The sequence below is a fragment of the Gopherus evgoodei genome, chromosome 11 (assembly GCF_007399415.2).
Source record: "Gopherus evgoodei ecotype Sinaloan lineage chromosome 11, rGopEvg1_v1.p, whole genome shotgun sequence".
Classification (NCBI taxonomy): Eukaryota; Metazoa; Chordata; order Testudines; family Testudinidae; genus Gopherus; species Gopherus evgoodei.
In genome coordinates this window covers 46,025,406-46,045,918 of record NC_044332.1, presented here as the reverse complement: position 1 = coordinate 46,045,918, position 20,513 = coordinate 46,025,406, and the positions used below count along the sequence as shown (strand labels likewise).

Here is a 20,513-nt window from a genome sequence, read left to right as displayed (position 1 = left end):
ATTGGCCCAGGCATACTGATAGGTGCGCTGCAGGTGTCCACGGTATGCTTCCACCTTGTGAGCAGGAGACCGGGTAGTTGAAGTGATATCAAAGTGCTGTTCTGGCCACTGGGCATGCTCCGGCGTCCACTGCATCTTCAAGCCTAGGGTTGGGGGGAAAACACAGTTAACAATGGTCTGAGCCATTTTTAGATGCTCTGAAAATGAATTTTTAAAAGTATCTGTTTACGCTTTTTTAGTTACCTGCATAGTGACAACTGTATTTATACTATAGATTAAAAACAATAAAATCACACTACACATGCAATTGAATGTCTTTGTAAAACACAATCAATAATCAGATTTGTTTAATATAGACACACACACACAGCCATACTTTTGCTAATTTAGATGGGGGGAAATATTTATTTTCTTAAAGCCAGATTACTTAAAGTAATTAAACAAGACCCAATACATTTTAAGTACCCAGAGTGTGGATTTTTGTTGTTAACATAGAAGATACCCAACTGTTCTGTCTTCTCTTATCACAGTTTCATTTTTATATTGGTTAAAATATAAAACTATGAGACACAGCTGACAGATCACATCTAGGATACCTCTCTCATTTGGTACTGAACACCTAGTTAGCACAGTATAATGCACCCTGCGCAGAACAATATGACACAGACATAACAGGTCATTCCATAATCCAACTCTCATCTAAAGTGGTCCACAACAGTTTCAAATCTGCTTCGTGGAGTGCAGCAAAGCAATCTCCCAGGCAGCGCTCCGTCGCTTTCATCACACAAAGCCTACAACTCGGTATGAATTACAACTGGCTCCTTTCTGCCTCTCAGTTCTGTTGTTGAGGCTCTGGGAAAAAAAAAAACCCAACAAGCATCACTTGTCTGTCGGTCTCCTTGCTTGGTTTTTTTTTTCCCCTCCCTCAGAGCCTCCAGGGAACCGAAAAAAGAAAAGAAATGCAGTCTAGCCCCGAAAAGTTCTGTGACACACACTGCTGGCTATCAGCCCTGTCAGTACAGTAAACTAAGTAACAAAATGTGACTGTGAGACCATCACTTTAAAGCAATTAATCTCGCAAATAATGGGATGATTTTTTTAATCCATCATACGCAGTAAGAGTAATTTACAAGTATTATAATAACCCCTCCAACTCTTACCTGTTCATGGTAGACCGTTCCTGATTTTTGTACAGCTGTATCAAATAGGCCTCCTTAATTTCTCCCGTATTACCTAGAGTGATTTTTTGCAAAGTCTTGCGCCCTCTGGCACAGATTTCCTGATAAATAGAAGGCTTACTCTAAATGAAGCATCTGTGGCACTAGCTCCCTTATGAATTACTGTGGTCTATTATGACAACTTCTACCCTCTCCTGTTTTCCCCCAACCCCTTTAGCTCTTCATTGCCTGACTCTGGCATCTGACATGGCCAGCTTAGCCTCACTGAGCTAAACCTAACACAGCACACAGTTTGGTAACAGAATGGCATGTTTATTCCCTTCTGACTCCCTCTTCCTTGTTTGCAAAACCACTGCACCAGACACTGGAAGTTAATTAGCAGGATGATGCTGTGCTAATTGTGTTAATTTACAAGGTTTTAGTCAAAGAGAATCACGCCAGGGCTGGCACTGCTGTCATGCTTTTGACTTAATGATTAAGAAATACTGAAAACAAGGTGGGAAGGATTGCAGTAATTACACAATAAATGAAGAAAGCAACAGGATTCATTTGCAAATATATTTTATTGCAGTTGCACTAATTTGCATTTGGATTTATTTATTTATTTTTAGGAGTCATGCAGGCATTCATTTGCAAATCACTAAATCAGTTAAATTTAGCCTGAAAACTGCAAAGTAAAGCTTAATTGAGCCTTATATTTTATTAGTACAAATACTGCAGATCTCATTCGACACAAGCATGCCACTGATTAGGTCTGGTGGGATTTTTGTTTGTTTTTCCCCAGTTCTATCTTTCCCCCTATTTTTAAAACACTTATGACAACTTGAAGAAAAATGTCTGTTAACCATTATCCAGTTACGCTATAGCCTATAGAAATTATTCTGACAAATGCAGTTTTGAGGCTGAGTTACTGGCAGATGTATTACTTCCATTTGGAATTAATTTAATCTTTTTTTGCTAATTGTTTCTGATGTTTCAACCATTGCATTTTAAAAGGGGAAATATATCATGTAATTGGGTGAAATTACGGAAATCTCGCTCAGTTATGAAATTCGTAGTTTTAGTGAGGAACCAGCAGCAGTTTTTCAGAAATCATACTTCTGTTAAATTCTGCTGGAAATCTTAAGAGCAAATCACCAAGAGCCAATTGCAAGTAGCCAGCATCCAAAATTCTCCTAGCATTGTGGAATTTACTTCCAGCCTTTTTAAACAGAAAGAATATTAACATTTCTGTAATGCAAAAGTGCCTAAAAGGCTTGCAAATTCATTCACACTGTAAAATATTTAGATAGATATGTATGTTATCCACGTTCTGTGATTTTGGGCTTGAAAGGTTACCACAACATAGAAGGCTTCTGTTATATATAGAGGCACAATAACTTGAGTAGATTGATGCTTCACTAGATACACATGAATGAATGCCATGAGAAAGGGTCTTGGAAAAGAATTCAGCAGTTAGCAGCAGTGAAAGTTACGAGAAAGATAAAGTAAAAGGGGAACGGACACAGCCTTTACTTGTGCAGACAGTTTGGGCAAACACTCGTATATTAGTTAATGAATGTGCATTTTATAATTTGGGCAAAATGCCTTTATTGGCAAATGAAAGAAGGAAAGGCCACTTTAGTAAAATAAAATAAGCTATTCACGGTGCCACAGTATAACAACATGTATTGTATGATACCCATAAGCATGGCTTCCGTAATAACTTTTCACATATATACACACTCCCACTATATTTAAGAGGTCATTATGCTTAAATAGTTTTTACATGAAAACTATTTTCCCCCCATTTTTCACGATCTGGAGCATGAAGTCTATTTAAAAATATTTAAAAATCCAAATTTGGGGCATATTAAAAATATTCCTACCTAATTTCCCCTAATCTGAGTTTGTAGATGATGACTGAATTTTATGACATTTCAGTTCTCTCCGATACTAAGAAAAATATCAAATCAATCAAAATTCTTTATTTGGAGTAATTGCTAGATAATTGATAGCCTGACAAGCTGAAGCCAGTCTTTGGAAGTGCTTCCTGCACAATAATTGAAAGTTTATTTATTGATGCATACTAAATACCACTGCACTTAACAAAGGCTGTTAAAAGGCAGAATTAGGTTTTGATTAGATAAGTTGAAGAAAACAGGACTGTTCTCATCTCATGAAACTTGAGCATTTATTTTAGTGCATTGCAATCACTGGTGTTATTTGGAACCGTAACTGAATAGTTAACCATAAATATTTACTTTATATTAGTATGCACTGAAGAAATATGTATTTATGTGAAGTTCACTAGGCTGGGGGCACAAAGAGCTTTTTCCTCAGTTTGACATGAATTTGAATTAGCATAAAAACTTTGTTGCTTAACTCCTTTTGTGAATAGTGATCACAAGGGTCAAATTTATGAGTCAGAATAAAAAATACAGTTTGCACTTTTTCTGGTGAGCAAACGTGTTCTTTTTGTTCTCATAGCTCCTCAGTGTTTGTGGGAGCATTATTTGTTCTGTTCTCTTTTGCTTGACAGAGCTTTTGGGTGTTTTCTTTTAGGCATGCTAAATGCATAAAGAAACAATTCAATTCTTTAAATACATACTGCTATTTAACAGAAACTTGCTTTTTAGATAATTTAACATATTATATATAAGAGGCAGGTACCATACTAAAAATCCTAAGCATTATTTTTTTGTTCTGAAAGAATTATTTTACATTTCTCCTCCATAATTTTAAGTAGTTGGATCTGTTTGGACTACATTTAGAATAATTATCATGGCTAACAAGTTTAATATACAATTCCCTTTTTACTCAAATGTTCAATCATTCTTTTTTCCTTCTGCTTTTATGTATTTAATCTGAAAATGCAAAACTTATTAAATAAGACTTTCAGAGTGTGATATAATTCTGCTTCATGGAATTAAGTGTATTTGCAATTTCATCTTTACAGATAAAAACTATATGCAAATAATGCTACCGTTGTGACAAAATTAACTGAGTATAAGGAAACTGACAATTTAAAGCCTAGCAGTGTTTTAACACATCCAAGTTCTTCCTAGGCATCACAGATGCACATATGGGGCCTAATCCTTCAATATACTGAGAGTCTGCTGTGTGGTGCAGAGTGTCCTGAATCCACATTGACTTAAATGGGAGTTGAAAGAGCTCAGCATCTCACAGGGTTGGACTCAGTAAGAATAGAGAAATGCAAAGCAGCAGCCTTCCTTTGAACTTTAATTGACTGGTTTATGTTACAACCTCTCTCTTGATTCAATATGAGTTTTCTATTAGAAACTTCAGCAAGGCATATTAAATTGGGGGCGGGGAGAGAAGAAATAGTGTATGATTCAGCATATCCCAACAATTCTAATGGGTTACAACTCTTTCAGCCTAATATGTTCACCCAACAATCTTCCCCCATATAGGATTGCAGGCAGAAAAAATAACTTTTGCTTATTAATTTACTAGGAAAGTTCACTAGAAGAGATGAACACTAATTAGTTAAAGGAGTATGACTTTATATAAATATCATGCATTCACCAAGAATGGCAGGGATTGTGGTGATGGCAGGGGATGGGATTATCTTGAATCTTCAAAAATAACACAGGACCAAAAATATACATTAACTAGATATTTTAAATAGGGGGAAAGAGGAACCCCTTCATTTCACGGAATTATGAACAGACACAAGACTCCACCCATGCCGATAAGAGGGAAAGGCCAGGGCCCACCTTTGGAGACTGTTTGGCAATGAGAGCTCAGGGTTAACTTTTACACATGATGCAAACCTGGGAAAACAGGATTTTAAAGTGTTGTCCGCATTTTCATGCTAAGGTCTGGTCTTGCTCCATTTGAGTCAATAGAAGTTTTGCCATTGACTTCAATGGGAGTAAGATCAGGATTTTAAACTCCAACTGCTAGCAGGTTCCCTGAGAACAACTGTCACCTAATAGGTGCCATTCCAACCTCTCTTTAAACCATACTGTTTTAACATGCTAGTGACTTTAGGGAATATGCACATAACAGCTAAAAACAACTACAAATACACAGCACATTTGGAAGCTTGGAACTGGTTAAAGAATGATTCTCAAAACCTGTAGTTTCAAACTAATGTATCTCAATTATCTAATTTAAATACTGTCAAATGATTATTCCTTTAAATCACACTTTCACACCTCACGACTGCAAATTACAATACATTTACAGCAAATTACTTCCCCCCCCATTCCTTCTCATTTATATAAAGCAGCACTTTTAAAAAATCACAAAGGCGTTTCTGGCTAAATGTTCTTTAGCAGGTATAGTTAAGATCCCATGACATCAAAAGCTCTATGAAATTAAAATAGATAGACAGAGACTGATGGACAGAGAAATAAGAGTCAGCGTGGACAACACATATTACTTATGCACTGAATTGACCTCTTTCTATGCAAATTCGGAAATATCAATTTCTCTGTAGTGGCATAATGCATTAGGTGTAATGTATTTTGTTCTCATCCATATACTCCCTGCCTTAAATTGTAGCTGCATTGATTCATTATTGTTACATACTGTAGGTGAATCCATTTATGCACGTATCTGCCGGGCCCTTTTTTATATGTAAGATTGACACACAAAAATATAAGGTGCATTTCTTTAAATAATTCTACAAACTCAAGTGCTTCCTTAACCCTACTCCCACTACACACACAAAAGTGTTCATAGGCCCCTTTAAAACAACTACATAATAATGAAGAAAAAATTGCTATTACAAGGCATTTTGCCACACTGTACCATTCATACATGCAGCTTTTTTGTTGCTACCCATTCTGATTCTTTGCATCTGTACATGGTTTTCTTATACTGCAAGTTCCTCAGAGGAAAGGTCATAACTGTAAACAGTCTAGCAAGGTGTGGGTGCTGAACAAATAACTCACAATAATAATTTCCGAGTGGGTGCTAGGTGAAAGCCAAGTGCACAAAAAAAGTCACTGTAATTGTAAGAAAAATGTCCCTTTTTTGTCCACTGAATACATATGCATTGCCACAATCTACTTTAGATCATTTAACATACCACCCGACAAGCCTTCTGCAAATTCATGACTCTCCATATGAGAAGCAGTGTAACCACTGCAGTGTAATTGGAGGGATTTTGATAAATATAATAGTCAATTTTGTAAGCCTTGTTTTTACTGATTATAGCAGAATATTCTATTGGATACTATTTTTGGTGTATTCAAAAACAATATATATATACATACATGTGCAGACTTAGGGCCTGATCCTGATCCCAATGAAGTAGGCACTTAAGCTATCATTGACTTAAACTGGAGATTTGTGGGATCTTTAAACAAACACACACAAACATTTTTAAACTGGATATCTGAAAGTAATCTCCTGCTTTGTTTCCCTTCCAAGGCTAGTATTCAGGATCCAGTATTTCCCTTGCCAGCACAGAAATACAAACTCCTGAAACCAGAGTAGATGTAATACTTGAACTGCTTTATTTGCCTCTCTCATGTCATCAGTTGTTGCAGGGGAAACACGGAATCCCGAATTTCTGTTTTAGCAAGCAGGTGGAAGAAAAAAATGGATTTTTAGTAATGATGGTCTAGCTATGCAAAGCTCAGATCGAGAGTTACACTTTCTCAGAGTTCCTAGAGGTTCATATCTAGGTTTTTTGGTCCATTTCTGATTTTCTAATGATGTTTTTATTTGTAATATTTTGGTCTGTATACACACTGCTATTGATCAAAGATCACATGTATTTCTTCTGGTATAAAAGCTTCTAGTTCACTTTTAAAGTTACTGTTTGGTAGCCAATTTGTCATGGTGTCTCTTTTACCTTTTCTCATGTTATCGTCAATCCATTGAGGCAATTCCCCTTTTACCTCCACTTCCTTTTGTCATACAAAGATCATCAGGACATAAGACAAGTGCCCATAGGGACAGCAGAGTTAATGAATATGTATGTTCTATATCACAAAAGAGCACCCCCCTCCCCCGGTTCTGCAGTATCGACCTTCTCTTGCGTGAGTAAATAACAGGTGAGTACTAGTGCATGGGGATAAATGAGGTTAAAATTGCCATAAAGGAGCATGCTTTATTTAGTCAAACTATGTGCAGGATAAATAGAGTTTTAAGGGACACTGCATCCTAACACTCATTTATATCTTGCCTTTTTCAAAATATTTGGAAACAATCTCTGTTTAAATACCAACAATCAGAGATGGGCATTACATTCAGTGTCCAACTTTTAAGACCAAAATTCCAATAATGTTAAAGACTTTGATTTTGTTATATTAGAAAACTTTGCTTCCTCACTTCCAATTAACATTAGCAGCAAACGGTGCAAGCCTCAGTTTAAACCACTATGATATTTTTTTAAATCTCAGTCACTGTCCTGTATTAAACCCAAATAGCTATGTGTATATATAGACAGGGTTAATTCCAGAGATTTGCCTACATGGACCTGTTCTCCCTAAGTATGTGAAGGCAAAGATCAATTTCAGTAAGTTTGAAATAAAGTGTAGTCAATTTTGACCCAATACACTAACAAGGGTCAAAAATCAAATATTTAGGGACCAATAACCCCATGGCACTGCCTAGAATGAACAGTGCATTCCTACCCTTTTAAAAATGCCAGTTCCAACACCTACCACCACAATGAAGTTATATACAGTTGTTTTATTGAGATTAGTTTCCTCTCTGCTAATTAGCTAAAGGAGAACAAATACCGATTAAATGTATATTTAGAAATATCTAATACTTGCCTTTAAAACAATGCTGCTTAAGGTGACTCCAAACCATACAAAGCCTTTGCAAAATTTGATTTTGTTATTTATGCATTTTGCTCTTTTTGGCAATCTGTGCATTAATTTTTAATGCAGTAGTAAAGAGACGTAGTGTCTCAGACTTCGATAAAAATATTCTGTAGCCAGTACTGGGTGACATAGTGCATTAATTCAGTGTCCTTCACTCCTGGGACCTGTGTATAATTTAGTCCAGCCCAAAGAAAATAACTTTGATCTGAAGGCTGTGGAAAAAGCTACATATGAAATGAGTTTTGCTGGGTTTAGCGTTGTTTCTTATATTCAAGACGACATATGAAGATAAACTGCTTTAGAATGCTTCTGATGTGGCCCAGGATTAAGAGCGGAGAGCTCTTAGCAGCAACAGCAGAGCCTTTCCACCCTCCTCCTTCCCATTACCACACACATACTGTACACATTTCTTAAGCCCAGGAAACCCAGGGAGTGGCTACAACTGGTATATGGTGACTTTCCAAGAAACGCAATGACATTCAGATATAAGTAGCATATTATCATACCCATTTATTCAGTTGGCCTTTCCATTCAAGAAAATAAACGTAAACATGTTGCATAATGAGAGATTATGTCTTAATAAGGGATGATGTTAGCACAGGGAACCTGGCATTTCCTTCCAAAGGAAGCCAGCAGAACTGCACTAACTTCAGTCTAAAGGAAAGCAGAGGCCCAATATGGCTCACTTTTTAAGCTTGGCTGTACTTACAGCCGACTCCTTCCTTTTCCTTCCTGCTACCCCCAAATATATTGAAATAAGATTAAAAGCAAAAAGATAATGAAAGAAAACTGCTATACCAGAAACACTAAGTTAAAATAAATCTTTCCCCCACTTAAAGCCTCCAGTTACTGCATTCCATAAATTCCCCCAAAAATTCTTTGCTCATCCAATAAAAGATTTCTGAATTAAATATTAAAAAATGGAAAAAGAGCTCATTATTTGCATGCCTATTGTTCTGGTGACTACTGCATTATTTCATGAACTAGACTATATTGTTAATTGAGCTTGATAATTTTCACATATATATTTGAATGAAGAGGACATCTTAACTGAGGGCTTCATCTCTAGATAACCCAAACTCTTTTTTATCCTCCTGAAAAAGAAAAAGAAAGAAAGAAAGAAAGAAAGAAAGAAAGAAAGAAAGAAAGAAAGAAAGAAAGAAAGCTTACATACTAACTCTTCATGTTTTGTGCAGTTTGTCCCTGCTCAAAGGAGCAAAGTTGAGCTTGCAGAGGAAAAGTTGAGCCATGGCTGGAGGCACAGAGCGCGTAAAGGAAAGCATGTGCACATATTTCAAGGGGTGGAGGAGAAGAAAGAAATCAACTATACTTGACGATTAAGAAAAGTCATCCCCCTTTGTTACAAATATACTAAGTCAACCTTTTCTGTAAACAGCCTCCAAGAGACAAACCAAGAAACTAATCTATGCAAGAATCATATGGAGAACTAGCAGCACACTAATGACAGTTTAAACCACCATAAGCAATGTTATTTCTGCTATAATTTTGGCCACATTTTTATTGTGCAAGGAGTCAACTAATGATGAAATAGTTTTAAAATTTGCTGCAGGGAACAAAAGTCAAGCTCCGCTGATTAGCATCTCAAAGCTCACTACGAGCAGACATTTGTACAGCCGAATAATAGCAATTTGTGTGTGGGAGAGGAGGAGGTGATATTTTAAAAACAAAAATTGCACTATTTTACTGGATGTGTGATCATGCACACTTATGAAAGTCCTTCTCCATCAAGAAATATGCAGATCAGTTAACTGTAAGGATTTGAAAGGAAGAACGGAGGTGGAACTTGCCTTTCAACATCACAAAAGGGATTTTTTTTTGGTAATATTGCAATTACAATTAAAATGTTTATGAGATTTATTCTCTTCTTACATTGGTGTAAATCAGGAGGAACCCCGGACGTCCATGGTATGACATCAGCATGCCATTAAGTGAGGAGAAAATCATGCACTATTGTTTTACTTGAGGCTTTTTTGTAAGCAACAATTATGGTGCAGATTACATAATAAACTTTCATATCATTCTATTAATGTCTAGTATCTGTATCACATACTTAATATATGCTCATCACTGAAAATAGACATTCTATGTATAATTTTATACAATAAAATTGCACAGAGTTCTAACATTTACTACAGTAGTTTAGTTCATTTTGTTTTGCATGTCTCTCACATTCTCTCCAGCAACATTGCACTCTATCTTTCTTGTGTAAGTCTTTGTGTTCTTCTTTTATCATATCTTCAGTCATAGTAATTGCTTCCACATTTTACTTGAGCACTTCGTTTATCCAGCTTTATGTCAAACAGTATTATTAAAAAAAAAAAAAGACATTCACATACTTAACACAGGATGAAATACACTGAATTGTATCCACTACCTACAGAAGCATTAGAATGTTACTGGCATAACCAAACAGCAGCAATGACAGTTAATCACTTAAAGGTGTTTTATATTAACCATCCTCTCCCATTTGTGTAGTAATATTCAGAAATGATTTAACAGGGAGTCAGTCATTAAATACAGATAACACATTTTACACCTTTATTCAGTTTAGAAGCTAAAGAACACTCATTTAAACATCCTGACATCACTAGCACACATTTGTGAAGCTTAGATTTTAAAAGCATTTTGAAAATACACTGCTTTAAAAAAGTTAGTTTTAATTGCCATAACAGTCGGAAAGCTGCAAGAGTTTTGTGACAGCAAGTAAAAGATTTATAGATAAAACAATTGGACATTATATTAGACTAATCAGAGGAATGCACAACCTCTATAGACCAGTTAGGAGTGAATCATTTCAATTTTCTCTCTCATTTATGGCTTTACATGCTTAAACAAAAAGAAGCAGAGGAAACTTCAGAATGACCCTATTTAGGTATATTAGTGGAGATAGCTTTGGCAAATTTTAAGCAATCAGGATTGTGCTTCCAGTGCTGTCCATCCAGTTTTCCAGTGTATAAATTGGATGGCTACTTGGACAATTCTCTATTCATTACTGAATTGTGGAAAGGAAACACAGAGGTGGCATTTTCCTTTTAAACTACGTAGTGCCTTGTAGCCAGATTCCAAAGCATCAAGGAAAGATTTTTTTTTTTTTGCTAGACAAGCTGTCGTAATTGAAAAGAAGTCTAATCAGACTCATTACTGTTTTCAGCAATTTGCACCACCAAAGATGCTTATTAGGTAACAGTGTTTAATAAACCGCTCTTTAGAAAACTACCAGTAATGAGTTCTTAACAGCCAATCTTTAGCGTGAATGTAATGTGAAAAGTGTTCCTAGCACTGAATAGATTTTCACATTTAGTAGTGTCATAATTAAGCTCAAGGAATTGGTAGCTGTGATGTTAGATTTACTGCTATATAATTTTTTTCAAGTGTATTTTCAAATACACTTGTCTTATGTTCAAGCAAAATTGCAGTTAATATTTCCAGAGCAAATTTTAGAATGGTTTAAAATTATCCTACAAAGGATCAACTCTGCAAATGGTAATCAATGGGATTATTTTGGGGATCCAGATTGTACCATGAGTCAGGTATCCTCCACCAGGCATGCAAATTGCTCACTCCTCTTGTCTTTGTTCGACTGTGTACTCCAACCCATACCAACTGTAAACAATTTCCAGTCATTAAGATACAAATAATAAATTTTGTTGTCATTAGCTGAATGATAATGAACAAAAGTGACAGTTTAAGAAGTGATGCTTGAAGAAACATTGGCCAGTTCTGACTTTACAGTAACAGCTGAAAGTGCTCTATATGAAATAGCCAGCAAATTGCTTTATGTCCCTAAAGAAAATAACATATGCTGTTTTTTTCTATAAGATACCTCAAATGCCATTGCCTCATTGCAGTTATCCAGCCAACAACCATGCTCATACGGTAAAAGAAAAAATATAGCTCAGAAAATGTAACATTGTGACATATATTATTCATAAAATGCAGTGATCAATGAGAGGTAGGTTTGTCATCAAGAGGAAGTTCAATTTAGCCTGCTACCCACTCTCAGTACACTAGTAACACCCACACTAAAACACATTGCAAATGCTAAACGCAGACACAACAAAAAATGGATTGCACATATGAGATCTATGCTAATTAAAAACCCACAGCGTTGATCTCAGGGAATAGTCACTGATTTCATTCTCTCATTAGACTGATTTGAGCTTGACATAATGTGTTCCTAAATTATAAATAAGAAATGCAGCAGACTGTTGGTACCTTTGGGCTCTTCTGCTTGGACGAAACATACCATTAATGCAAATATTGTTTTGCTTGCTAAAAATTATACCAAAGAGAATCTTTGAAGTTGCATTCAGGACATTGTGAAGAAAGCATATGAAGAAGGTGAGTGATCAATAATGGAACCACCAAAATATTACAGAAGACTAATTCCCTTGATCTCAGATTTTATATTAGAACTTTACGGTAAGATGTTAATGGGAATTCCATTACTGGATGATTCCTCTCATAAACACCATTTTATTTATCCTAACCCCCAAAACTTCAGTAATCCTAATTGGAGCCAATAAGCCTTTATATCTGTTTGCAGCTTTCTGAATCAATAGGGCGATGAGAACTGAGATTGCCAAATTAATGTCCGTTTCATCTGATTTTGTGGTATGTAGTGTGTGGGCGGTGGGGGGGGGGGAAGGGGGGGGAGGGGAAGGGGGAACCTGAACTCATTCATGTGGGTTCTTATAGCTATCAGATCAAAATATCTTCAAGTTTCTTAAGTCTGAACTGCATTTGTTCTCAGATCCAAACAAAAACAACTGCTACTGCATCCAACTATTGCACAATCCTAAATATTGCATTTTTAAGTCTCTCATTTTTAGACTTTTCTTTTCTTTTCTTTTTTTTTATTATGGACAGCAGAAGCTAATAAAGGCCCTGCAGCTTCTCTGGGGTGCCTTCTCATATACTTTTGAATAATGCATTAAACTTCACACCATTTATGAGTGACAACCTAATGCTCTAAGATATAGAACACATGTTTTTTTACTGTTGATTTGACTAGGAAAGCACGGATGCTCTGAAATGTCAATTACTTATCAATAAATCCTACACTACAGTATTATAGCAGATATCTTGGTCTACAAGTAACTTAAAAATCAGGGTTTTAGTTGGGAAGTGAAAATTCACACCAAATGTCTTAGACATCATTATCTCTACTTCACCTGGTTCTAACACAGAGAAAACTTCTTCCCCACTCCCAAATGTAACAAAAATGACTCTTCCTTGGACTTTTGGGCTGTGAACTTACGTCTATTTACAATACAGATTTTTAAATCATAAACTTGCCTGTGTATAACTGTCATAAACGGATAGTTAAGAGTTAATGGAACAGAAGTATTTCATATCTCTTTTGCCTGTAAAGGGTTAAGTTCAGTGAGCCTGGCTGTCCCCTGACCAGAGGACCAATCAGGGGACAGGATACTTTCAAATCTTGAAGGAGGGAAGTTTGTGCGTGTGCTGTTAGTTTTTGGTTGTTGTTCACTCTGGGGGCTCAGAGGGACCAGACGTGCAACCAGGTTTCTCTCCAATCTCTCCGATACAGGCTCTTATAAATTCAGAATAGTGAATAGGTAGATAAAGCGAGTTAGGCTTATGGTTGTTTTCTTTATTTGCAAATGTGTATTTGGTTGGAAGGAGTTCAAATTTATATTTTGCTGAAAGGATTTTAATTTGTACTTGAATACTTACGCTGGGAGGGTGTTCCCAGTATCTATAGCTGACAGACCCTGTACATATTCCATCTTAAATTTACAAAGATAATTTTTATTGTTTTTTTTCTTTCTTTAATTAAAAGCTTTTCTTGTTTAAGAACCTGATTGTTTTTTTATTCTGGTGAGACCCCAGGGGACTGGGTCTGGATCCACCAGGGAATTGGTGGGGAGAAAGGAGGGAAGGGGGAGAGAGAGGCTAATTTCTCTCTGTGTTAGGATTACTGTCTCTCTCAGAGAGCGTCTGGGAGGGGGAGAGAGAAGGAGGGGGGAAGGTGCATTTTCCTCTCTGTTTTAAGATTCAAGGAGTTTGAATCACAGTCATCTTCCAGGGTAACCCAGGGAGGGGAAGCCTGGGAGAGGCAACGGTGAGGGAAAGGGTTGACATTCCTTGTGTTAAGATCCAGAGGGTCTGGGTCTTGGGGGTCCCCAGGCAAGGTTTTGGGGGGACCAGAGTGTACAAGGCACTGGAATTCCTGGTTGGTGGCAGTGCTACAGGTTCTAAGCTGGTAATTGAGCTTAGAGGAATTCATGTTGGTACCCCATCTTTTGGACGCTAAGGTTCAGAGTGGGGGATTACACCATGACAATAACACTTTTTATATAAGATCTCTAAGTGTTTTACCAACCTTACAACATATAGGTGGTCCAATTGTGTGAGATTCTGAGCAACCATAGCTCCAGTCTTCCATAGGAATGGAGGAGTTTGGCATCTGAGAGCACTGGGTCTTCTGAGCCTGATTATGGAACCTTTATTTACACAGCTACTTGCTAGGGTTACAGTTGAAGGACCAGGCCCTGTCTGAACATATCACCACCACTGAAATATGATTACCCTGATGTGGAATGCCACATCTGTTTACTATTACACAGCAGCCTTACACAACAGTTTAGGACAGAAAGTGAATGATCCAGGTGAAACTGTAGGTGTAGGCAGGCAGACATCTGGCATTTTCCCAGAACATTAAGGCTAACTATCTACTTCTTATGAAAAGAACCATGCACTCTTAATGTACACAAGTGGCCAGGACCCATGCTTTAAGCCCCATCTCTAAGACAGCATTTTTGGTAGCACAGTGCCTACTTAACACTGTCATAACTTTAGTCCCAGATTTGGACCTTAGCGTCCAAAATATGGGGGTTAGCATGAAAACCTCCAAGCTTAGTTACCAGCTTGGACCTGGTACTTGCTGCCACCACCCAAAAAATTAGAGTGTTTTGGGGCACTCTGGTCCCCCTGAAAAACCTTCCCTGGGGACCCCAAGACCCAAATCCCTTGTCTCACAACAAAGGGAAATAATCCTTTTTCCCTTCCCCCCTCCAGGTGCTCCTAGAGAGATACACAGACACAAGCTCTGTGAATCTACACAGAGTGACTCCCCCTCTCCGTTCCCAGTCCTGGAAACAAAAGCACTTTCCTCTTCACCCAGAGGGAATGCAAAATCAGGCTAGCAAATCCAACACACACAGATCTCCCCCTGATTTCTTCCTTCCACCAATTCCCTGGTGAGTACAGACTCAATTTCCCTGAAATTTCCCAGTAAAGAAAACTTTAACAGGTTTTAAAAAGAAAGCTTTACATAAAAAAGAAAGAAAAATGCATACAAATGGTCTCTCTGTATTCAGGTGACAAAATACAGGGTCGATTGCTTAGAAGAAATATGAATAAACAGCCTTATTCAAAAGGAATACAAATCAAAGCACTCCAGCACTTATATTCATGCAAATACCAAAGAAAAGAAACCATATAACTTACTATCTGATCTCTTTGTCCTTACACTTAGAAACAGAAGATTAGAAAGCAGAAACTACTTCTCCAAAGCTCAGAGAAAGCAGGCAGACAGAAAAAGACCTCAGACACAAAATTCCCTCCACCCAAAGTTGAAAAAATCCGGTTTCCTGAATGGTCCTCTGGCCAGGTGCTTCAGGTGAAAGAGACATTAACCCTTAGCTATCTGTTTATAACAAACATCATGTTGAGAGGGTATGCCATGAAGTTCCCATGAAATGCATCGTTGATTCAGTATTGACTGGGTAGGCCTTTATGTAACCATGCAGGAATAGAGTCAGGACTCACCATCCCACTGCATGGCCTGCATAAAGGCAGACTGGAATTACAGGCTTTGCTATGGTCATGGAAAAGCTGCAGCATGGGAGCAACGTGTCCAAAAAGGGAGCAGAAGTAGGCAGAGATTGCTGGTCACTTTTTACAGAGGTGCAGAAATTATTCACCACCGGCAGCATATCCAGGGAGCTCCAAGGGTAAAACCAAGTTGCTTCCCCTGGGGGAGTGCACCTCTGCACTACCCCTTACAACAGGCTGCACTTAATAGACACAGTGTAGTCTTTACAGAAAAGAGTGCCACATGGCTCACCAACACTTTCTGCAGAGCCTTGAGGGTGTTGCAGACTGTTTGTGGACGTCTCTGTACTCCTACTGAAGATGGCATTATCTGGATTTACTTTTTGTTTTGTTTTGTTTTGTTTGGGTGGAAAATAATATACGGCCATTTCATTATAGTGTGGAAGGTTATTTGGTGTACTGTGATCATTCCCCCAGTAGATGTTTGACTTATTGTTTTAAAGAGGGAATAACACTGGCATCAACAGTTCTAGACAAAATGTTCCGTGGCCAATACCTTCTGAAATATTCAGACTTGTATTATTGGTGGCTACAGGCATAGTGGTGCACCATTTCCAATATGATATTTTTGCATAACAGCACAAAAGTCTGGCTATACCAGATGAGAACATTTGTGCAACAGGTCTGGAATCCTCTTTGTTGTAGTAGACAATATCCCACATTAGTTCCATTATGCCCTTACTTAACAATATTCCCACACTCCTAAGGAAGTAGAAAAGCTCTCGTGTTCCAGTCATAAAAGTCTGGTGCATAGTGTCATGACAATAATTGCTTCCTAGAAAATCTTACAAATAACAAAACTAAGGAATTCCATGTTTTCTGAAACATTTTTACGTATAAAGTAAATTAAATGTGAAAGTGAGATATACACAGCCTGGTTTGGGAGGGACTGAGTATGGAGGAACAGCGGGTAGGAGTAGTTCTTGATTTTTATTTCTATTATTTGAAGTTTGTATTTGCTGTCTTTCTACTCTAGCTTTTATTTATTTATTTGTGCATAGCTTTGTATCATTGCCATTAAAAATACCCAATGAAGACCCAATAAAAAATGTAATGCAGATAGGCAGTTGTGTAATGCTCAACAGAGAGTAGGGGAATTCCTGCCTGACCTCTACAGCCAATTAGATTATGCCCTGAAGTATGAGATGTGAAATACATGTGAGATACATTCCTTACTTTTATACTTTGGATTCTATGTTTACTTTTTATAATGGATATTTAAAAATCTACAAATACAATGTTTGGGGCTGGAGTATATACACAATGCAAGATATAATTTCTTCCTCTCTTGCTCATGTCTGGAAACAATGACACAACTATGTTTGAAAAGGAATTCAGAAAAAAAGTATATCACCAAGGAAATTCTTGAATTACACTATCTTGACAGACTACACTGCCTGTAATCCTAAATGCACTTCCCTTAAATTATTCTGAATTGACATACCTTCCCAAAAGTCACATATTGTACTGCAGCTGGGAGGAATTTTGGAATTTACTTCTCTGTTCTTAGAAGAAATGAAAACAGAAAAAGCACTATTCAGGTGTTTGCACCTTACACTCTATAAACCTTACTGCCCAGTTCATGGAGGGAGATGGAGTATGCCATGGAATTTCCATGAGCTGCAGTACTGACTTATCAAATGCATATCTCCTCTAGATCTGTCATATATGCTCTTTCCTTTTGTAGCTATTTGTATAACCACAATTGTCTTCTATTTCAGCATTAAAGCTGCACCAAAAAAGACAGAACGAGAGAGTGCATGCTAGAGAGAGAGAGAAACTACTAGAAAATAGGATGGTTAAAGGAGTCCTTAAAAAACAGGTCTTGGGAAATCCATGATCCAGGAGAGTTGGAACAATTTTTATAGTGGGGTGCTGAAAGCCACTGAACCAAACTGTAAACCCTGTATATGATAGAAACCACTTCAAATCAAGAGGAGCAGCAGAACCCCCAGCACTCCTAGTTCCAGCACCAATGCCAGGAGGTCCACAACCTGAGTTCATGCCACCCCACTCACTCCAAATGCAGGTTAGTTCCCATAACTAATATATAACAATTATGGTATCTGCTGTTTGAATACGCTATCACATAAGTCAAGATTTGGGGTGAATAATAGAAAGAGAAAGGGAAAAATTAAGGTGATTGTGGGGATAAAGAAGCAACTTAGTTAACTGGAAGCACCAAAAGGTTGGAGAAATTGTTGAGAGATGATGAGACCTCTGACCTCATACTTCATTGAGTACCTCCAAAATCCTAATATTGCCCTTTATTTGGCCTATGACCTTACTTTAGAATATTTCATTTACACATCAGTATGCCACAAAAGAATCTGATTACCTTTGTGTCATAAAATACCTCAGTTTTATGCTACTTTTTAAATATTTGCCCAAAACATTTTAAATAAATATATCTGTGATTTAACAAAAAACTCCTAAGGCTGGTGTCCCATCTTGTTCATTTTATGTCAAAAGGAGGATTAAACCGAGAGGTTTGCCACAACAGAACGAAAAGATACTTGGTAACAAATGGTTAGAGGTCACTGGCTGATATTTAAGAGGTAAGGTTGCACCAAGGTAGCTTTGATGGGCCATTTTATACTGAGAATAATCAGATATGACATTTCTTAAAAAGGTCTGGATTGCTAAAGAGAGGGAATGCCCTAAATGCATCAATGAAAGCTGGTGCTGAGCATGACTGCTTTTTTTCATATTTTAACTATTTTTGAGGAAAGGACAGTCATGCTAGAAATGTTTTTTCAATAAATCTCCGGCGAGTACCGGGCACATCCAAGATCAGTTACACAGCATACTCTTAAAATGATTAAACTGTCTCTCCCAGTACTTTAAACAATATACTGCCCAGAAAAGGCCCCCATGCTCCACAAAGTAGGGATACTAGTTGTGGTTATTAGGCTAGAATCAGTTCTGGGTTGCTTTAGAGCACACCTTGCACTCATTACAAGGTGTCTCCTCATGGGACTCTCTTCCCCTTGTATAAGTGTTCAGTTAGATTTAACTCCTCACCATACCTCTTTACAACACCCAAGTATGGCATCGTGATGAAGATAGAGTATATTTTTATATGCATTGTACAAAGGCATTCCCTGTAAACTTCTTTTTAATTAAAAAATATGTTTGCGGGATAGTTGTATTCAAACAAATGAAGAGAAGTTGCTATGTTAGATATGGAGCTTGATCCTACAAATGCATTTGCTAATATAGTTCATTTTAATCACATGAGTAAAGGTACCCTTATGCTTGTTTGTAAGATGATGCTTATAATTTGTTCATCTATCGACATTTTCTGCAAACTCAAGCTAAGACAGATTTATGATAGAACCAGATTCTGCCACCCTTATTCACATGAGCAATATCCTACACTGTGAGTAGCCTCGTTGAGATCACTAAATAGAAGTCCCTCTGGAAAAATCTGTCCCTTAGGAAACAACTGCTGTCACCAAAAACAGAGATCTATATCATCAAAACACCCTACAGCTGGAGCATGATTTTGGTTCTAGGATGGGGATTTTGGCTGATGGGCCTGCCTTCATGCCCTACATTTGTTACATTCTTTCTGTAAGTTCTTCAGCTCCTTCTTACAGATTCTTTGGCAATTTGCAAGCTTTCCCAGATACATTCACCAAATGCATCTCTCATGACAAAGGAAATCAAACTGAAATAAAGAAGCATTCTTAGTGTTGACTGCAGGCATTTAAGATTTAATGGCAGCCCACGCCTTCGCAGTGCCTTTCAGATGGAAGAGATAATGCATGTGAAGAGAGACAAAATTGTAGGTTTAGTCATGTCAAAATTTGATTTATGCCAAAATAGAGATCTAAGGTGTCAACAACAGCAATATAAATGACGAGTGTTAAACTATCCAAAAGAAGTACATTCTGTAATTATTTACCTCTCTGTAGCTATATCAGTCTGTGATAATTTTGAACACAAACCCATATCTAAAAGAATAGCAAGAACGAAATAAAATGTTTGAACTCTAGGTATACATTTTAAAATGGAGTTTACTCACTCTCAGCATTTTTTCTTGTTGTTGTGGAGAGATGACTTTGTGCCAGAAAAAAAATAAATAAAAATGAAATACCTCTGATAGTATTTCAAGTAAACAGCACACCAGCAGCAAGCACTGTGGCTGAATATGCTGGGAACTCCAACATATAGCCATCTGCAAATGGACACCTTTAAGTCGATTCCTGGCACCACTGGCCGCGCTGAGAATTCTTCTATCTCTTCACACCAGGGGTTTGCTCTTTTAAGCATTGCTCCCTGAAGAGAAGGGAAAACTAGAGAAAGAGGATTTCCAGTGACCCTGCATAGATGAATGAATGTGTCAATGGTGAATATTGGTTCAGCTTTGAAATAGGGAATCCTGCAGTGGTCTCTCTGCTTCATCCCCACTAGTGAGTGCCACTGTGGACTTCAATGTGAAGGAGCCTTTAGGGGACAGATAATAAATGAAAAAACATCAATAAAATGGTTTAAAAAATAATATGAAGGCATTTTTCTAACTGTACCTTTAAATGACTCCTTGGTAATTTTCTCAGAGATGCATGTCTTAAATCTAGGCGTTTGTACCACTTACATTAAAAAAAATAAAAAAAAATTAAAAAATATCAAGGATTCTTTTCTAGTCAAACATTAA

At 37.3% G+C, this 20,513-nt stretch overlaps 1 protein-coding gene across 2 annotated transcripts in view; it reads right to left on the bottom strand.

Moving 5' to 3' along the window:
- Positions 1-20,513, bottom strand: part of FIGN (fidgetin, microtubule severing factor) — a 109,800-nt gene that overhangs the window by 2,515 nt on the left and 86,772 nt on the right. For both annotated transcript variants that reach the window (XM_030580267.1, XM_030580268.1), the window contains one exon: positions 1-143. This exon is cut by the window's left edge and continues 2,515 nt beyond it. In XM_030580267.1, coding sequence (XP_030436127.1) covers positions 1-143 — 143 coding nt within the window. The remainder of the gene's footprint in view (positions 144-20,513) is intronic.